This window comes from Alligator sinensis, unplaced genomic scaffold (assembly GCF_000455745.1).
Source record: "Alligator sinensis unplaced genomic scaffold, ASM45574v1 scaffold280_1, whole genome shotgun sequence".
NCBI lineage: Eukaryota > Metazoa > Chordata > Crocodylia > Alligatoridae > Alligator > Alligator sinensis.
In genome coordinates, this window is record NW_005841835.1 from 3,645,985 (window position 1) to 3,666,003 (window position 20,019).

Sequence of the window (20,019 nt, forward strand, 5' to 3'; positions counted from 1 at the left end):
TCCCTTGAACCTGTACAGAAAATCCTCAAAAACTTGCAACCCATATTAGAAAAAGACCCTATTCTTAAAAAGATCTTCCCAGAGCCACCCATCCTAGCCTTCAAACAAGCACCGAACCTCGCTAACCTCATCACCAGAAGCAAACTTCCTCAACCCCAGAACACACCAAAAGGATCCAGACCGTGCCATGACAAGAAATGCAAAACCTGCCCCCACATCTCCACCACCCCACTATTACTACACCCCACAACAGAGCCATCAGCATCCCAGGATCTTACAGCTGCACCTCCAGCAATGTAATATACCTCATCCAATGCACCAAATGCCCTGATGGAAGATATGTAGGAGAGACCAAACAACAACTGCGCACCAGAATGAACGCACACCGGAAATCCATCAAAGACAGAAACACTCAATTACCGGTGGGGGCACATTTCTCACAGGAGGGCCACTCTCTCTCCAATCTCTCAGTCCTGATCCTCAAGGGAAATTTACACAACACATCCCAGAGACGAGCCTATGAGCTCCATTTCATCAACCTGCTGGATACTAGAGATCAGGGACTAAACATAGACATTGGATTTTTGATACATTATAATCTGCCTGGCAACTGACTCCCCAGCCCAGCCCAGCCCAGCCCAGCCCCTGGCTTCTTTACTTTTCATTCCATCCAGGAAGAGCACACACCAACTGCTGCAGCTTCCTGAGCCTGACGAAGGGTTTTTGAACCCGAAAGCTTGCTTAATAACTATTCTCCAACCATTTGGGTTGGTCTAATAAAAGATATCAAATTCACCCAAGGAACCTTGTCTGCCTATATCCTTAGACCAACACGGCTACAACCTAAACCCCTGCAACTTTCATTTTAGATAGTTTATTCCCAATGAATAATAAAATGTATTCATTCTTTGTTTTATGAAGTTCTAGACTGCTTAGAACAGCAAGATGTATGCAGGTTTTCTTTAAGAAAATAACTATTTTTATAAGTATGCTACCATTTATTCACTACATAAATGTTTGTATTTAATCACTTGTACGTACTGGTTTTAAAAAGCGAAGGCCCCTGCCAGATGTGCAGGTGAAGACATGATGGGATCTGATGCATTATCCACACAATTGCATTTCCTGCCATGCCACACATGGATGGCAGGAGGCATGATTACAGGATCAAGCATCAGATCCCATCACACCTTATTGCCAGTACAGGGGGAGCCCAGGATCACAATCCCAGATTCCTTCTGCAGCAGCAGGTAGCAAACTCACATGGCTGAGAACCCCCTCAGCTGACAGGGCTCTGGGTCATGTGGCATGGTGCACTCCCACAGCTGGGAGCCCCCTCAGCTACAGGCTCCCAGCTTCATGGATACATGGTGTACCCCCACGGCTGGGAGCCCTATCAGCTGTCGGGGCTCCCAGCCACAGGGGCACACCTGGCCAGACATTCAATTAATGGTGTAATAGGAGCCAGTCACAAAGTTATTACACATTTTTTATAGAATAACTGTGTGGCTTATTCCTTGCTTTAATGACACCATTAATTGTTTTAACATGTGGCTGGCTCACAACTTAAGATGTGATTAACTGGTTAATCATGTCTTAAATATAATGTTTGGCAGGGTCTTCAGTATAAGAAAGAATGTTCAGCTAGTTTATTTCTTATTTTCTTCTCTTAGCATGAATTAACAAAGTATACATAGCAAACTGGATAAAATAGGACTGCTATTCACTTGAACACAAGAGTCTAGTATTTTTAAAACCATCAATAAATAACCAAAATTGGAGATTTGTCAATTTAAATCATGTAGTGCGTGTCTATACATGCCTCTTAAGCGGAGTTAGTCTAAATTTGCCATTTTTAAGGAGCATTAACGGCACATGTCTACATGTGCGTACCCTTAATGAGCCTTAAAAATGGTGATTTAAGGCTGAGAGAGCCTAAGTTTGATACCTGCATAAAGCAGGTATCAAATTTAGGCACAAATAGCCAAGTTACATTAGCCCATGTGCAGACGTTGTAATGTGCATTAACATGGTGTGCATCAATGGCCATGTTTACACGTGTATTTACATGTGCCTAAACTTAATGTACCTTTGCTTAAGGCACATTAAGGCGATTTAGGTGCACATCTACACATGAACATGCTAATACATATTAAGGCTCATTAACTTTAGGCAGGAATAGCTAAGTCGCATTAGCGCACATGCAGACATGCTAATGCGCATTAAAGCACATTGACAAACACTGTGTTAATGCACATTAGCGCGTCTACCCATGCACTAATGCAATATAGCTATTCACGCCTAAATTTGATACCTGCTTTATGCAGATTTAGATGTGCGCCTAAATCGCTTTAATGTGCATTAAGTTTAGGCATGCATAAATACACATGTTGACACGCCCATAATTATTACTGCACCGAACTTTAATTGCTGGCATTACATTCCTTGCCATCTTAGGAAACAAGTCAGGTACAGCTCAGTTTAAAACTTTAGTTTTCATGAGCTGTGTACAAATTGTAAATACATACATATAAATATTGCTCCTATAATGCTCTTAAAGTCAACATCTTGAACAGGATAAAAGACTGCTAAGGAAATATGCCTAATGTATTGTTGCCTTATGGTATCTGAGAACCAAAACCAAGATTTCTATACTGCTATAATCAGAGTCCTATATGGTGCATGGCACTTTACAGATAGATACCATGACAATGCTAGTGTCCCAAAATATTTAGAATCCAAGAAGCTGATCCTGAAAATCTTTACTCAAGTAACTTGTACCACTTGCTTTGGATTAACTAGATGAGTAAGGACTGCTCACGTGAATGGAGATCCTATCCAATTTTTTTCTGAAGTCAGTAGGAGGCTCTCAGTATAGGGCTCCATTCTTCTGTTGTTAGATTGGAAAATTCCATTCAGTCAATCCACTTGAAAAACAACTTTAATTTGATCTCATTTTTTAAATTAAGGGAAAAACATTTCCTCCCTAAAGTTAATTTTAAACATTACTTATACAATGTTGTGCTATAAGTCTTTTTTATTTTACTGAAGACAGAAACAACCAAGCATCAAACAGATAAGACTGGTCTATAAAAACTAACAAAATCTAGCAGAAGTTAGTTATAGTACCTTTGACTCTTCAGTGCTAAAAAAATCTGGCAAGGAATGGCATCTTCTTACAATGGTTTTTGTCTATAATTAAAACAAAATGCAAGTGAGTTTGTCATCGTTCACATTTACTAAAAATGGAGCCTTCACATTTACTCTATTCTTGATAACATAGTTTTCAACAAGAACAACACTTCTTTATGACAGATTCACTGTGTTAGCGCTGGTATTAAGATGTGGATTTAAGCAACAGTTGCATTAGTGAAACTAAAACTATAAATACAAACAAGAAATAGAAAATGTAAGCAGTCATGCTGCAGATATTTTATATTATCAATAGAGTTTCACATAGTTCCATTTATTTGTATGTCTGCACAGTACTGCATTGTACTATGCGGAGATGCACAAAACACTTTCCTAGGTACTGAAGGTGAAATAGCCATGTTAGTATAGCACTCCATCTGGGTTAACCAGCTCTGCTAATGTTGCTATCCTGTTTCTGTTACCTGAGCTAGCTTCTTTTGACCTAGCTTGAGTATCTTTGCAGGCACTACATTGTGCCATGTAGCTTTTTCCTATGTTGTAAAAATGCATAGCAGATACTTTTCATGCCATCCAGGAAGAGCACACACCAACTGCTGCAGCTTCCTGAGCCTGACGAAGGGTTTTTGAATCCGAAAGCTTGCTTAATAACTATTCTCCAACCATTTGGGTTGGTCTAATAAAAGATATCAAATTCACCCAAGGAACCTTGTCTGCCTATATCCTTAGACCAACACGGCTACAACCTAAACCCCTGTAGCAGATAGATAGATAGATATAAAATAATGCAATTAAGTATACATCAGAACATATCCCATCCATCTTAAACCTTGAAAGTTCAAAACATTAGATTTTTTTTAAAATATCTCCGACTTTGCATTCTACCTTCATACTGCTTCCATTGCTGTCAATGAAATGTCCAAGATTCTAGAAGGTATCCACTTCATTTCCAGCAGATGCCAAAATTCAATACAGGAAACCCTCGGTATTCATGGGTTCAGCATTCACAGTTTCAAATATTTACGAACGCTGAACCTGCATTTTAAATACACTTTAAACACTTACTGGAGCTCCTCGGGAGTTCCGCACTTGCTGCTGCCTGGCTCTCCTCCCCTCCCCACCCAAAGCTGCCAGATTTCACCATTCGTGGGGATCACAGGAACATATCCTCCACAAATGGCAAGGGTCGCCTATATATACCCTATCTTCAGATAACTCAGAGCTATCCTACTGGGAGCCCACAGGGTGCATGCAGCCCCTAAAGGGTTAACATGCCCTGCCCCGAGCCTCCCACCCAGCTGTTACTGCTCCTATCACTCCAGCTGCAGCATCCATGTGCTTAGTGGAACAGGGCCAAACTGTACCCACCTACACATGGTACAAAGGGTGGTGATGCACCCACCCACACACATGGAATGAAGTTTGTGGAGCCCAGACTCCCAACTAGTGTGACCTCTATGGTGTATGCCCCTGCTGGTGCAGCCCATGGGCATATGACTACCAGCCACTGACAAGTTGGACAGCCCCCACCCAATTAATAATATTATGCAAAACCTTAATAGCAACCTTGTATTGTTATAGCAAGAGTAATAATAAAAATGATTAACATGCGGTCAATTAATTTGGAAAGTTATTCTATTCTATTTTAGTGTTGCCACTAAGGCTTTGATCTGAGCATGGAGCTGGATGAAGCTGAAGTATGTACTGTTTTTTCATATGTGCATACTAATGAAACATTCTTCCCAATGCAATTGTCTCAGCAAAAGTTTTTATGCCTCCTGGGCTCCTGATTAGACGAGAATATATATGGAGGTCATCAAAGGCTTGTCCTCAAGGTCACATTCTAATATATCCTATTTTTTTAGTGATGAGATGCATTAATTAAGATGTTGCTAACTATGGCTTTGCATTGAATGATATAGAAAGGAACAAGGCATGTTTACTAGTGTCCCAGACACGGGAAAAGAACAAAGATGCAAAAGATGAGGTTTACTTATGCTGCAACTCTACTACCTTGAGAATTTTATCAATTGTTCCAGATAAGTCCGACAGTAACTCAAAGTGCAGGTCATAATTCCCTCCTTAATTGTTTTCACCTCACAGACTTACTGGGAACATCTACACATGTTTCAGATTGCACAGTTGTTACTGCAAATTCATTTAGTACTTGCTTAAGCGGCCGTTACTGTGCAGTCACAGTGCCACACAGGTCATTTCCAATGCCACCCTTCTTGCACATAAATGTGAATCCAGGTGGCCCACCACTGACAAAGCTGACCTTATCTGAACAATAACTCCTGGATGAGCTCTAACATCAGGTACTGAAACTCTCAGAAGAGGGTATCCAGTAAGCCATTCTCTCCAGTGGTTCCAAGTCTCTGTGTTGGTGGGGGAAGACCAACCTATCCCTCCCTGGTCCACAGGAGTCGCATACTATTCCCTCAGCATCTCTGGGATAGAAGATAAGAATGGAGATGCACTCACCCTCGCTCAGATTTCTGTTTCCACAAAATCCTGTCCAAGTATAAACAACAAAGTTCTGTCCAAATATAAACTGAGGTACAGCTCATCGTTTCCGAGGTCAAGATTCAGTCAAAATTAGGAACCAAAGATCAGTTAATCAACATAGCTTCTTTCCAGCCTCTGAGAAAAGGGATCCTTTTTTCCTGCAAATTTCAAAGCCTCCTGCCTTTGATGTTACATTGTGTCAGCTTGATGGTTAAACCTATAGTTCCAGTAGAGTTTATCAACAACAGCTGATGTGATGTTAAACACAGGGTTACAGATCTCCACAAAGCCAAGTTTAACACCATGTTAGTTAATGTGACTCAAAGTTGTGCTATCTAATGACAGCAAGCCATCTCAGTTCCATTTCTTTCCAAAACAACTTATTAGCATTTCTATCTATCTATCTATCTATCTATTTATCTAGCTATCTATCGCTGTATATAGATATGTTTGTTTTCTCCCACAAGTCTTGGGGAATAACTGAATTTATGGTATTCAATGGATAACTATTCTAAAAGCTAAAACACCCTGAATCAAGGAAATCTGAGCCCATAAAAAGTGAGATAGAATATTTTCTGTCCATTCTCAAAGAGATAACAAATTTAAATACTGTATTACAAGTACATTTAATGCAAGTGCCAACAAAAGTTAATTGAGACCCCAATATTTTTAAGTATAACAACTCTATACAACAACTAAGGATTTCTTAGTGACCCCTTAACCCTTGGAAAAGAAGACATGAGGAACAATATACATCACCATATAACTGTCAATGTCACTATCCTCCTCAGACTTTAATCCGTCTTCCTCTGGATGGTCAGAAGAAAAGTCTTCTATTATAACACCCTCAATAACATTGCTCTGTAATAGCAATATATTTAAAATGCATTAAGTTGTACATCCTTGCCATGCCTGCTGCAGCAAATACAGTAAAATATCAATGACCAAACACATACTATAGTTAATCTAGTTTTTACAGAACTACTATTTAATCTCAAATTTATAATACATTCCTGATAGACGGCATATACCAGACTCCTACTGCGTTTAAAATCTGTTTAGTGCAACTGAGAACAAGGCTATCAGCCAACTGGTTACAGCTCCTTGATTCTCCAAAATACCTCCTCTGTTTGGCCCCAGCAAATTATGCCAGCTGGCAATGGTCCCCAAGGCACCAAATGCCAGTTAGAAATGAACAGTCAGAGCACTACGCACTCTAGTCAAACTCTTCACACTGAGGCTAAGAAGGACCAGCACAGAAACTCAGAATGTCAGATCTATTCTGTATGTAAACTCCCTTGTGCAAAACAAATTGTCCTCCTTTTGATTTAATCTCTGGCACTGGAGCACTGACTGAGAACTGGTGGCTTCTCTACAGCTATTAGGGTAAAGGTTTTAGAGTTCTATTTGAGTGCCACTCTATTTGAATGCCAGCAGCATTGACTGGGCATCCCTTTTTCCATGAGTGTCATCTTTTCTGCATGTTGTTACCATACAGCTGCAGTTCTCAACCAGGATGCCACAACACCGTGGGGTGCTCCAAGGTTCTTTTTACGGGTGTTGTGGGGTGCCACTCATGTTAGTACTGTTATGTGTACAAACACGATTCACAAAATATACCCATAAATTTCAAAGAGGAAACTTTTGTGTCAAAACATTCTGACCTGCTGTGGTCCAAGTTCTTTGCAACAAGAAAATTACTCTATTATTTTTCTGTAGTCAAAAAACAAGTGAAAACTAAGAGCTGAAACCTTTTGAGGTCTGCCTTGAGTCTATCAAGGGACATCTCAAGCTTAAAAAGACTGAGAACTTCTTTAAACATTTTATTATAAAACAACATTAACATCAAAACTAGAGGCGCATGGATACATCGGTCCGATATCAGATCAGCACCGATATAAAGAAAATTGTCTATATCGGAAATTGGCTTTCTTTGCCTGACACGGCCAATAAATGCCCCGTGCATGCCCACAGCCGCAGCGCAGCACATAGGTAGCAAGGATCACAGCCCAGCTGCTTGGAGCACTGTGTCCAGCTGGTAAATCTGTTGTGGTGAAAGGGGAAGGCAGAGGAAAGGGAAGGGGGGTGGGGGGGGGCAGATTGAGGCCCCCGCCGTGACGTAGGGAGTGGGGCTGGGACAGGTGTTGCTCAGCTGGGGAGGGGCATGGGACAGAGCCACTAGCGGCTCACTCAGGGGCGCAGGAGGGAGGGGGAGGCAGCTCCCACCTCCTACGCACAGCCAAGGAGGGCAGGGGGGGCATGTGCCCCCCAGTTTGTGCAAGGCAGGGCAGGCTGCTACTGCAGGCTGGGACTGGGGCTGCACTGGGCTCTCCCCAGCAGGGGCTGAGCTGAGCTGAGCTGGGCTGTGCTTGGGGTAGGCGGCAGCAGCAGCGGCGCTGGGAGGGGAGGTTGGAGGGCTATGGTGAATACTGGGGTGGCTGCAGCCCCACCCCGTAGCAGCCCTCCCAGCACCACCGCCACCCACCCTGAGCACATCCCTGGCCCAGCCCACAGCGGCAACCTGCCCCGCCCTGAGAAGATCTGGGGGCACACGCCCCCTGTGCCCTCCCGGGGTGCACACAGTAGTTGGAGCCACCCCCACCTCCCCACGCCCCACCCTGGATGAGCCACGGCTCCATCCTGCACGCCATCCCACCCTGGCTAGGCAATGCCTGACCCAGCTCCTCCCTCACCACAGGGGCCTCAATCCGCCCCCCTCACCCCTTTCCTTTCCCTGCTCTTCAAGCTGCTGGGATGCATATCGGATCTTTATCGGCCGATATGCCTCCTTAACAATCAGCTATTGGTTGGATATTAGGAAGAAATTTTTCACAGTAAGGGTGGCCAGGATCTGGAACGGGCTTCCAGGAGAGGTGGTGCTATCACCTAGCTTGGAGGTCTTCAAGAGGAGGCTAGATAGTCACCTGGCTGGGGTCATCTGACCTCAGTCCTCTTTCCTGCCAGGGGCAGGGGGTCAGATACGATGATCCATTGTGGTCCCTTGCGACTCTACAATCTATGAATCTATGGTATCGGCCAAAAAAATCTCTATCAGTGCACCCCTAATTAAAACAACATAGTGATGCTTTCTTAAAATTATTTTCACTGTCTACAAGGATTTTTTTATCGTGTTTTAATGAGGACAGGTGACAGTGTACCAGAGACAAAAGTAAAGCAGCTGTAGAATTGTTTTAAAAGAGAGAATGCGAGTTTTAAAATAGCATACTTGAGTACACAAAAAGGAGGTGAAAAATGTAAAACTTAATACAAACAACTTAAATTAAGTAATATATTACAAGAGCACAAAGACCACTAAAAATATAATTAGTACTAGGATCATTATAATGGTTGAAAACTGAAGTTAAACCAAAGAATTTTAAGAAATATATTGTATACATGGTCATATAATCATACATGATTTATATTGCTAAACATAGACACTAATACAGAAATCTTGACAAACAGTAGTACAAATAACATCAGCTACTATAGTTACCAAATGTTGTGTTAGAGCAATGGGGAGTTAACCTTTTTAACAGGTGTGCCACAAATCAGCTCTACACCTTCCAAGTGCTATTTTAATCTCCTTCCTTTGCCCAATCTGCTGCTCTGGTTTCTATTCCCTGCTAGATTTGCCACTGTGCCGCCAGTGCCCTCCCCACTCTGCTGCATGCCAAACACAGAAGCTGCCCATACCACTTGTGGCATCCATGCCACTGGCTGGCTACCCCTGTGTTAAGAGAAAGAGATGTAAGCATCTACAAATGGTAACAATATTGAGAGTACATTGAAAATTATTTACCTTATACTTAGGAAACAACATTTCCTTCATGAAAGAGAGAGGAGCAGAAAATTTTGGTGGAGCTGGAGCCCAAAATGTTTTAAGAGTCTCTGGGTAAAAGGAAACCTTTAAAACCAATAAAATTAAGTTACCTATTAAAAACCAAACTAAATGTTAAATATCCTTATATTATTATAATTTGAATATAACTGGTCCATGATAAAATTCCTTTATACATTTAATAGGCTTTACAGGACAGCTGCATCCAGTATGAGATCAAGAAATGAGACAAACGTCACAACCTGAATAAAGTACACTGGAGTGTTATTCTTTATTGTTTGTTTGATTTTAATTTGTTGCTAATTGCCAGTCCTGAGCCTAACTGAAGTGCCTACCATGCAAAAAGTGGTTATTTTTATACTTATCATGTGAAGGACTTACAAGTTTCTAAACCAATCATTAGAACATTTTAGTAATAGTTTGACTACTAGAAATAAATGTAAAAAAACCCAAAAAATTATGGCCCAAAGTGTAAGGCACCCAAACTACTTTCACAAGACACAGGTGCCTCAAAATGGGAACCACAAACACCAAGCTGTTGTGGAACAAGTCACCTAAGCCCACCAATAAGAAACACCAAGGATCAGGGAGTGTCTTAAATCTCACCTTGTCCAGGGCTTAGGCACTAAGCACTAGATAACTGAACTCTCTATTTAAGATAGACAGCTAAGTCACCGCTTTCAAAATACAGCTGAAGGAGGTGGTGATAGTGGTTGTTTATAAAATACATAAACACATGCTTTGGAGCACACGACAACCTTTAACAATTCAGGCCTAAGAAAGAAACTCCTCTAGGTGCAGGTTGATCCCAAACTGCCTATTGCAGGGATTGTTTCCCTTCCTATGAAGCAGTCAATAACCCTATTTTTGACAGGACTCTGGACTAAATGGACCACTGGTCCTATCCAATGTGGCAATTCATATGTTCCCATACAATAACATTTCAAATAAATAAGTAGTAGTAAGGATTTTATCATTGCACAACATAAAAACCTCTATTCTGCTTTAGGTATTACCATATCCACCTGAATCCAAAATGATTTTGAATTTAAGATAACCCTCACACAATATTAGATTCTATACATGGAAAATTATAAATTTGTTATAATCTTCCATGTATAGGATCTAATTAGTGGAAAGCCATCTTAAATTCATCCCCCAAACTGCTGTAGTGGGGAAAGCAGCAACACAGGGCAAGGGGACAAACCCCCAGCCCTTACCTTCCCTGCTTACCCCCTACTGACCTTTATCCCCCACCAGTGCCTGTGTCTGCCCCTGTCCCCCTTGCCACCTGACCCCACTTGCCACTTCTCCCCACCATATTGCCCCACACCTTCTGTCCCCCATTCCTGTGCCTTCCCTCCTTCCACCTGCCATCCCTAATGTTTTCCCCCTGCCATATGTCCCCCGCCACCTGTCCCCCATCCCTTATTCCCTCCCTGTGCCTATCCCCCTGTTCCCCTTTGTCTCCTGTCACCCTGCCCTTCTGTCCCGTCCCATGGCTGAGCCAAACCCCTGCCACTTGCACACTCTGCCCTTCCCTGTCTCTTACCTTCTGCTGCTTTGATCCGTTTTGGCTCTGACTCCAGCTCCAGGGCTGTCAGCAGCAGTGGCCCTGGCCTGGTCTAGTCCCACTCTGCCCCAGCACCACCCTGCCCAGACAGGCAGAAGCAGCAGCAGCAGCCCTGGGCCTGTCTGGGTCAGAGCTGGAGGGGCCAGATTCAGGGCAGAAGGAGGTAGAAAAGGCAATGCAGCCTCTCCTCTGCTCCCTGCCAGGCCACACAGGCAGATCTCCCCTGCGTGCCCTCTCTCCCTCATTGTGATGTCTCAACTGGCTACATGCCAAGTGGCAGCTCAGCTCCAAGCTCAGAGCCAAAGCCAGAGCTAAACTACTGCCTTCCCCAGGCTGATATCTGAATCTATAAGAAGGCTTTTTTTCCCCCCATGCTGTTCGGGGGGAAAAAAATCTCACCTTGGATTAAAGTAAATAAAAAATATGGGTGATAAAACTTTACAGGAATTAATGATAAGGATCAGAAGACTTCCCCTACATTGTTTTCATATATGTCACATGCAAACAAAATGTTTCAGTCATTTTATTTCAGTCTCTATGTAATTACTTGCAGGACTGTGGAAATACAATGCGTATTTTATAATCAGTTCTTACTTTTTCTCCTAAGAGTTCAAGTCTTGGCTTTTCTACATAATACTCAGCTTTTTTCTGCCATTCAGTTAGACTTTCTGATGTGTGTGGAGGTAAAACATGAATCCCACCTTCCTGATTTTCCTGGAATAGTTCTAAAACAGGAATACCTTCATAACAAATTCTGCGGTAGAACAAAAAAATTAGTAAGTTTCTCTGATATCAGATATTTAAAACAAATTAAGGAAAACCATTTAAATACTAATGAATTCAGATATTTTTTCCTTAGGATTAAGCCAAAAGTAAAAATACATAATGTGCTACAATTACTAAAATTCTTTTCCTAGAGAGAGCACAAGTCGTTTGTTTACTATTACTATATATTATACTATAAGCATAATTTGTCTGACATTAATGAAAACTTTTCTAGGAGGATAGTTATCTATTCTCTAAGAGTATAAAGCATGAAGCCTCAGTATCAAAACTTCTAGATCAGTGACTCTTAACCAGGGTGCCACCAGATCCTTTGAAGGGTACCATGAGCTGTGAGGAGATAAGCAGATAAACACAGGCTCAGGCTATTCTGGTCCCCACCCCCATTGCTTGGCCCCTCTGCAAGGCAATAAACCCTGTAATATATAAATAAATTGTGCATGCTATTCATTCACAAAAATTATGGAGGGGGTGCCACAAATCCAATTAGGTGGCAAAGCATTGCTCTAGAAGCTGTATTCAACTGAGGGTTGTCCGATCAGTAGGAATCCAGGTTTTCTGTTTGTTGTGGAAAAATGTAGATTTTCTCTTTTAAAGAAGAAAATCACAGATATTCTCTTTGAAGGAGAAACACTCAGGAAACTGTGGGTTTCCACTTGCAGGCTGGCATAATTCCATCCTGTAAGGGGCTGGTGGGAGGAGGATGCTGGGGTGCCACACACATGGCAGCCAGGCAGTGTGGTGGACAGCAGCTCCCGGTGTTCCGTCCAGGTAAGTCTGTGGGGGTGAGGAGCACAGGCAACACAGTGGGGGGGCACAGGTGAGACAGTGTAGGGGGGGACACATGCCCCACAGATCTCTGCACCCACAGTGGAGTGCATGGTTTCAGCCATGCTGGACCAGCTCCAAGCAACAGCCTCCCTCCATGCCATGGACCAGCGGGAGGGACCTGGCACAGGAAGGAATGTTGTACCACCATGGCTGCCAAGGTGAGGCATCCCCTGCATGCCCAGCAGCAGCAGGGGCACAACTCCACACCACCACTGCTGCTGCACACCTTGGCAGGCATGGCAGCACAGCACTCCCTCCTGTACGTGGTCCTGCCTGCTGGGCCACAGAGGCAGCTCCTGTCTGGATTTGATCTGGCCCAGCTTCAGCCCCACACCCCGCTGTGGGCATAGAAATTTTGGGAGGCATGTGCCCCCCCACCCCTCCACATCACCTGTGCCCATACCCTCCATTCCCCACACGTACACACCTACACTGGTAGCCTTCCATATTGTTTTAAAATTGTAAATATATCAATAAAACATTGTGTTCAACTGATACCTATATATGTGGTGTTTCATTTTAATCTTGGAAAAACATGGAATTTGGTGTTTTAATCAGATAATTTGGGGGTTTTTTTAAGAGAGAAAACCAGGATCCCTGGTGATCAGACCCATTGGATGTAGCTACACTGTCCCAGCGCTCTCATGGAACATGGCTCTTGAGTAAATCCTGCCCACCTGCTCCTACTCATGCACATGAGACAGTGAAACACTACCAAGGGTGTCTCTCCACTTCCTGCCACCCCCTACTCTCGAGTTCTCTACTTCCAGTGTGACTGACAGTAGTGGTGGGGGCACCCCCACCCTCACCCAAACAGCTTTGCTGCCTCATTTCCAAGTTTTGGATTTCATAGTGCATTAATTAATCCTTTATTTCAGGCCCTTTATTACAACTATGAAAAAATACTTACTGAATAAAATGGAACTGGTGAAACATCTAGTGTACTTACAAAAGAATGAGAAGGAACACTCATAACTTAATACATCCATGTACATGCACATCTATCTATAAAAGTTCATTACATTTGACTCTTGATTTTTTAACTTCATCAACACATGCTGATACTGACATCTGCTGGTGTTAAATAGCTTTATTTTGGGGGGATAAAAACTAAGGTAATGAAGTAAGTATCTTTTGTATTTTGAGAATTAAGGTTCTATTTTTTCATCTCATATTTCCTTGTAATTTTTCTGATCTTCACAGTACAATAAAGGACCTGATTCTCATTCATGATCAATGTAAATTTCCATTTTAAGAACTGTTTACATTACAAGAGTGGTATGTAAAGGGACCTTAGCTGCTATTTGAACTGATTGGATTTTGGGTCCTACAAACAATGTTTTAGGCATTAATAACAGTGATGTAACAAGAATCTTTTTCCAGCTGGGGGAAAAAAGGGAAAATCATCACTCCCACAAAAATACAGGAATTCCCCTTGAAATAAATCTTATCAACCATACTACACTTACGAACTTTGCTTATGTACAAATGTAACTATTCCCTACATTTCAGCTTATCTTTACTGCTAAAATAGTTATCTCATGGCAACTTAATGTGCACAAATTATCACGAGGTAAAAACAGAGTAAAGACAAGGAACTTTAGTTCTACTGTACTATGAAGTAAACTTGCCACGGTCAGACCCAAACAGGGATATGGCTGACCTCGACACCCTTATTTCATAGTAAACCGAAGTGCCTTCTCTCCAGTAAGGATTTCACATGCTTTAGTTAACAAATGTGACTTTTATTAAAGCAATGAAGACACGTGCTTCAGCAAATTTGAAGCTTGACGCACTACACATTCCACAAGCCAGTACAAATTTGTTTGGTCTTTGTTACAGGCAAACAGGAGACAGCCCAAGTACTCCAAACTAATATTGCACACATAAAGAGAACACATCTATTGCTACTGTAACAATAGACAATGTAATTTGAATTTGACTATATTCTGCACAAAAAAAGTTCTATCCTCTGCACTAGGTTCTCTCTAGTTTGATTATTTGTACCTTTAGAATTTGCCAAATGCAGGAGCTAGTCATGCCTCAGTACCTCCATGGGTGCAACTGTCCGCACTAAGAAAAGAAGTCTGCACTAATGTCACACAAATTATACTTATGATGTTGCAGATTCACGTAGTTTGTAAATCTGAAAAGATTAAAAGTTTTTAGGTAGAAGGTGGTGCCACAAGATGGCAGTGCTCCAGAGAATTCAATGTTATTGGTAATGAAGACCCCAACTCAGTAAGGTGTTTAAACATGTGCCTAACTTCAAACTTTAAAGCCTCATTAATTATAAAGGGCTATCATGACCAGAGAGCTCTGCATAACCTCTCCCAATGAAATCAGACCAAGATCAGGGACTAAAAGCCTCAAAAGCAACTATATCACAGCCTGGGGAAACATCACTGCAGGGAGTGGCCAGTAACAAAAGACACTTTCTACTAATTCCAACCCACCAATGGGACCAAGAACAGTTCATTAGGCCTCTCTAATTCTGGGGAGGGATAGGGGTGTGCAAAGCTTGCAGTGCTGATTTGATTCGGAGGAGATTCAGCCTGAGATTGGTTTAAAGCTTTACGTAGTCCCCTCCCCGATGGCGCAATATCATCGGTGAGTTGGGAGTCGAGGAAGGGTGGGAGTTCCTTAAGGAACTGATCCTGCAGGCACAGAGGGGCACTATCCCAGTACACATAAAGGGAGGCAAAAGAGCCAAGAAACCCTCTTGGCTGAGCAGGGAAATCCAGGAGAGCCTTCAGAGGAAAAGAGAGGTTTACAGGCTGTGGAAGCAGCAGGCAGCCACCAAGGAGGAGTATATCTGTTTGGCTCATGCTTGCAGGGAAGCAGAGAGGAAGGCCAAAGCAGAAATAGAACTCAGGCTGGCAACAAAGATTAAGGGTAACAAAAAGTCCTACTTTAAGTACATAAGAAGCAAGAAGAGGGTGCAGGGTAACATAGGGTCACTACAGGATGGACTAGGGCAACTCATAACAGATAGGATGGACAAAGCTGAGCTCTTAAACTATTTCTTTGCATCAGTGTTCCTGGACACAGATATAAACACAGCTCTCAATGAGACTTTAGTCTGGCATGAGAAAGATATCAATCCATCAACGGTTAGTGCTGACCTAGTGAAGGGGCGGTTGGACGTATTTAAGTCGGTGGGCACCAATGATTTTCACCCAAGGGTACTAAAGGAATTGGCCAGTGTCACAGCGAAACCACTGGCACAACTGGTTGAGTGTTCCTGGTGCTCAGGACAGGTCCCAGAGGACTGGAAAAGGGCCAATGTGGTCCCTATTTTGAAGAAGGGGAGGAAGGAGGACCCAGGTAATTATAGGCTGGTTAGCCTCACCTCTATTCTTGGCAAGACTTTAGAAAAAAATCACAAAGGATCACATGGGGGGGGGGGTAGACCAGCAGGTAACACAATGCTAAGGGGCAACCAGCATGGGTTTATAGCAGGCAGATCCTGCCCGACTACCCTGGTCTCTTTTTATGACCGGGTCACAAAGTGCTTAGATGCAGGAGTATAGGTAGATGTTATTTACCTGGATTTTAAAAAGGCTTTCAACACAGTGTCGCACCCAATTCTTATATATAAACTATTTAACTGTGACATGGATTTTTTCAGTCAGGTGGGTGGGAAACTGGCTTTTAGGACACACTGAGAGAGTCGTGGTGGATGGGTTGGTTTCTACCTGGAGAGATGTGGGCAATGGTGTCCCCCGAGGCTCTGTCCCTGAACCAGTACTGTTCAATATCTTCATCAGTGATTTGGGTGAGGATGTAGAAATCACTCTGTCCAAATTTGCAGACAACACCAAACTATGGGGTACAGGAAACACACTAGAGGGTATTGAGGGAATTCAGGTAGATTTGGATAGACTGGGGAAGTGGGCAGATCAGAATAGGATGCAATTTAATAAAGATAAGTGCAAAGTGCTGCACCTGTGGAGAAAGAATCACCATGACACCTATAGACTGGGAAGTACCATTCTGAGTACCACAGCAGTGGAAAGGGGTCTTAGAGTCATAGTCGATGCAAAAATGAACATGAGTTGTCAATGTGGTGAGGTAATAAACAAGGCTAACTGCATTCTTTCTTGCATTAGTAGGTGCATCATGAGCGGGTCTTGCAAGGTTATACTTCCCCTCTATGCAGCATTGGCGAGGCCGCAGCTGAAGTACTGCATCCAGTTTTGGGCACCGCACTTCAAGAGGGATGTGGATAACCTGGAAAGGGTTCAGAGGAGGACTACTCAAGGGTTCAGAGGAGGGCCGCACGCTCCCGGTGCATGGTTGTCATGGGAGACTCCAACTACCCTGACATCTCGTGGGAAGAGCGCTCGGCCAAATCCAAGCAGTCCCACAGTTTTCTCTCATGCGTGGATGAGCTCTGACACAGGAAGTCTACAGGCCTATGAAAGGTAAAGCACTGATCAACCTGGTTCTGGCAATGGGGGACGACCTAATCAGTGACCTAACGATCAAAGAGAAGCTGGGTGAGTGACCACAAGCTGATCACCTTTACCATATGACGTAAAGCTGGCAAGTCAGTCAGCAATTCAGAAGTCCTTGACTTCAGGAAAGCTGACTCTGACAAGCTCATCAGCTGATCAGTGTTCCGCCGCAGCTGGAGTACTGTGTCCAGTTTTGGGCTCCACAATTCAAAAAGGATGTGGAGAAACTTGAGAGGGTGCAGAGGAGAGCCATGTGCATGATCAGAGGTCAGGAAAACACACCTTATGAAGTGAGGCTGAGAGCCATGGGACTCTTCAGCCTGGGAAAGCGCAGGCTGAGGGGTGGTCTGGTGGCCACCTACAAGTTTATCACGGGTGCTCATCAAGACCTGGGGGAACATCTGTTCACCAGAGCGCCCCAAGGGATGACAATGTTGAACAGTCACAAACTTCCCCTGTCATGACCCAAAGGCATGATTTTGTGTGTGCTTCGGCACCAGAATTATCCCCGCCAAGTAGCAGCTTCATTGCACGGGAGAGTTTCCTGTTGCAGAGGAAAACCCCGGTGCAGGGACGAGTTTCCCGCCTTTTCTGCAGCTTCTTTTGCAGAGTGCATTGCTCGAGTTGCAAGAGGAATGCACAGTGCAAAAGAGTTCCCGCCACCGGTATGCAAATTCATTCCCCGCTATTGGCTAGTTTTAAATTATTCCCACGTGGCAGCTAACGATTGGCCTGTTAGCCATATAAAAGGCTTGAGCAGTTTCCGCCCAAGCCGAAGAGGACTCCACATCCATCTCGTGGGGACTCTGGATACACGGCAGGGTAATAGAAACCCTGTGTGAGATTCAGAGGAGCGTGGCCGCCTGATCCACCACCCATCTCTTCCCGTCTTCGAGCGCAACTTTTATAAGACGTACCTACGATTCTGATTTTGGTGGCTCGTTCACCCAGAGCATCCGGAGCTCTGTTCCGTGGAGCCTAGCAACCTCCACGAGACCGTCTGTGTTGTCTGTCTGTAACTGCAACTCAAACAAGTTTTCCAGCCTACACCACTGCCATCTCGGTGTAAGTAAACAATCTTTAAACTACCGCTAAGCGTTTGTGCCTAATTCCAGCTCGACGGCCTCCCCTCTCCGACCCAGCGTGCCCGGGCTGCTGGCCACAGCCCGCATGCAGCACGGAAAAGGGCTCGGGTCGCTCCCGGCCCGCACATCCCCATGACCATTTCAGGCTGGACATAAGGAAGAACTTCTTTACTGTCCAAGCCCCCAAGGTCTGGAATAGACTGCCACCGGAGGTGGTTCAAGCACCTACTTTGAATACCTTCAAGAGACATTTGGATGTCTATCTCACTGGGATGCTATGATCCCTGCTGACTTCCTGCCCTTGGGGCAGGGGGCCAGACTTGATCTTCCAAGGTCCCTTCCAGCCCTAATGTCTATGAAATCTATGAGTCTATGAAATCATATGGTTGAGGGCCTGCAGGTAAGTCCTATGAAGACAGACTGAGGGACCTGAATCTCTTCAGCCTCCGCAAGAGAAGGCTGAGAGGTGATCTTGTGGCTGTCTACAAACTCATTGGGGTGGGGTAAGCAGGGAATAGGGGATACTCTGTTTACCAGGGCGCCCCTCGGGGGTACTAGAAAAAATGGCCCTAAACTAAAGGCGAGCAGCGAGAGCAGATTTAAATTGGACATCAGAAAGAAATTCTTTACAGTGAGGGTTGCAAAAATATGAAATGGGCTTCCAAGGGAGGTGGTGCTTTCCCCTTCCTTGGAGGTGTTTAAAAGGACATTAGACAAGCACCTGGCTGGAGTCACTTGACCCCAATGTTCTTTCCTGCCTGGGGCAGGGAATCGGACTCAATGATCTAACAGGTCCCTTCCAACTATGGAAATCTATGAAATCTATTCATCTAAACTGAATCGGGAGACCAATAAAAAGGTCTGAATCAATTCAAAGCCTCCAAATCAATTTGGAAAAGATTCGGAGAAGAATTTGGAGATTCGACAATTTGGGCAGTCCCTACTCACCACCACAGAAAGCCGGACCCGGGCTCCATGCTGGTAAGTAGAGGGTAGGGGGTGGGGGCTGGAGGAGGGGGGAGGAGACCCTGCCAGACCCCATCCCCTGACTGTTACCGCCGCCCTCCTGAACACCCCCCGACTGCTCTCCCAACCTTATCAATGGCTGCCCCACCCAGCCCCAGCATCCAGGCTCTTTCAAAAAAGCCCCGCACTCACCAACTCCTGTCAGGCGAACAGGGGGGGCGACCCCTGCTGCCCCGCGCTGCGTGCGGGTTCTGCCATGACCCCCATCCCCTGCCCACTCTTTCAGCCCCAGTGCCTCAGCTCTTCAAAACAAAACAAAACAAAACAAAACAAAACAAAACAAAGCCCCGCACTCACCGGCAGTTGCAGCAGCAGCAGCAGCCATCGGGGCTTCTGAGGGCTCACTGCAGAGCAGCACAGGGCAGTGAGATGAGCAGGTAGTCTGGCAGCAAGGCGTCAGACTACCATGCGTAGACCCTGAGATGGTGCACAGTCATTTAGAAGAACTGGATGCCTTTAAGTCGGCAGGCCCGGATGAGCTCCATCCGAGGGTGCTGAAAGCACTGGCCGACATCATTGCAGAGCCACTGGCGGGAATATTTGAAAGCTCGTGGCGCACGGGCCAAGTCCCGGAGGACTGGAAAAGGGCCAATGTGGTCCCCATTTTCAAAAAGGGGAGGAAGGAGGACCCAGGCAACTATAGACCAGTCAGTCTCACCTCCATCCTTGGCAAAGTCTTTGAAAAAATTATCAAGGCTCACATTTGTGAGAGCCCAGCAGGACAAAATATGTTGAGGGGAAACCAGCACGGGTTCGTGGCAG

General features: G+C 44.3%; 1 protein-coding gene across 1 annotated transcript in view; it reads right to left on the reverse strand.

Moving 5' to 3' along the window:
* The window catches only part of TTC6 (tetratricopeptide repeat domain 6), a 127,879-nt gene that overhangs the window by 86,825 nt on the left and 21,035 nt on the right, over positions 1 to 20,019 (reverse strand). Inside the window, exons 9-12 of the mRNA XM_025201442.1 lie at positions 11,667 to 11,826; positions 9,461 to 9,565; positions 6,418 to 6,519; positions 3,130 to 3,192 (exon numbers count right to left, since the gene is read on the reverse strand). Coding sequence (XP_025057227.1) covers positions 3,130 to 3,192; positions 6,418 to 6,519; positions 9,461 to 9,565; positions 11,667 to 11,826 — 430 coding nt within the window. The remainder of the gene's footprint in view (positions 1 to 3,129; positions 3,193 to 6,417; positions 6,520 to 9,460; positions 9,566 to 11,666; positions 11,827 to 20,019) is intronic.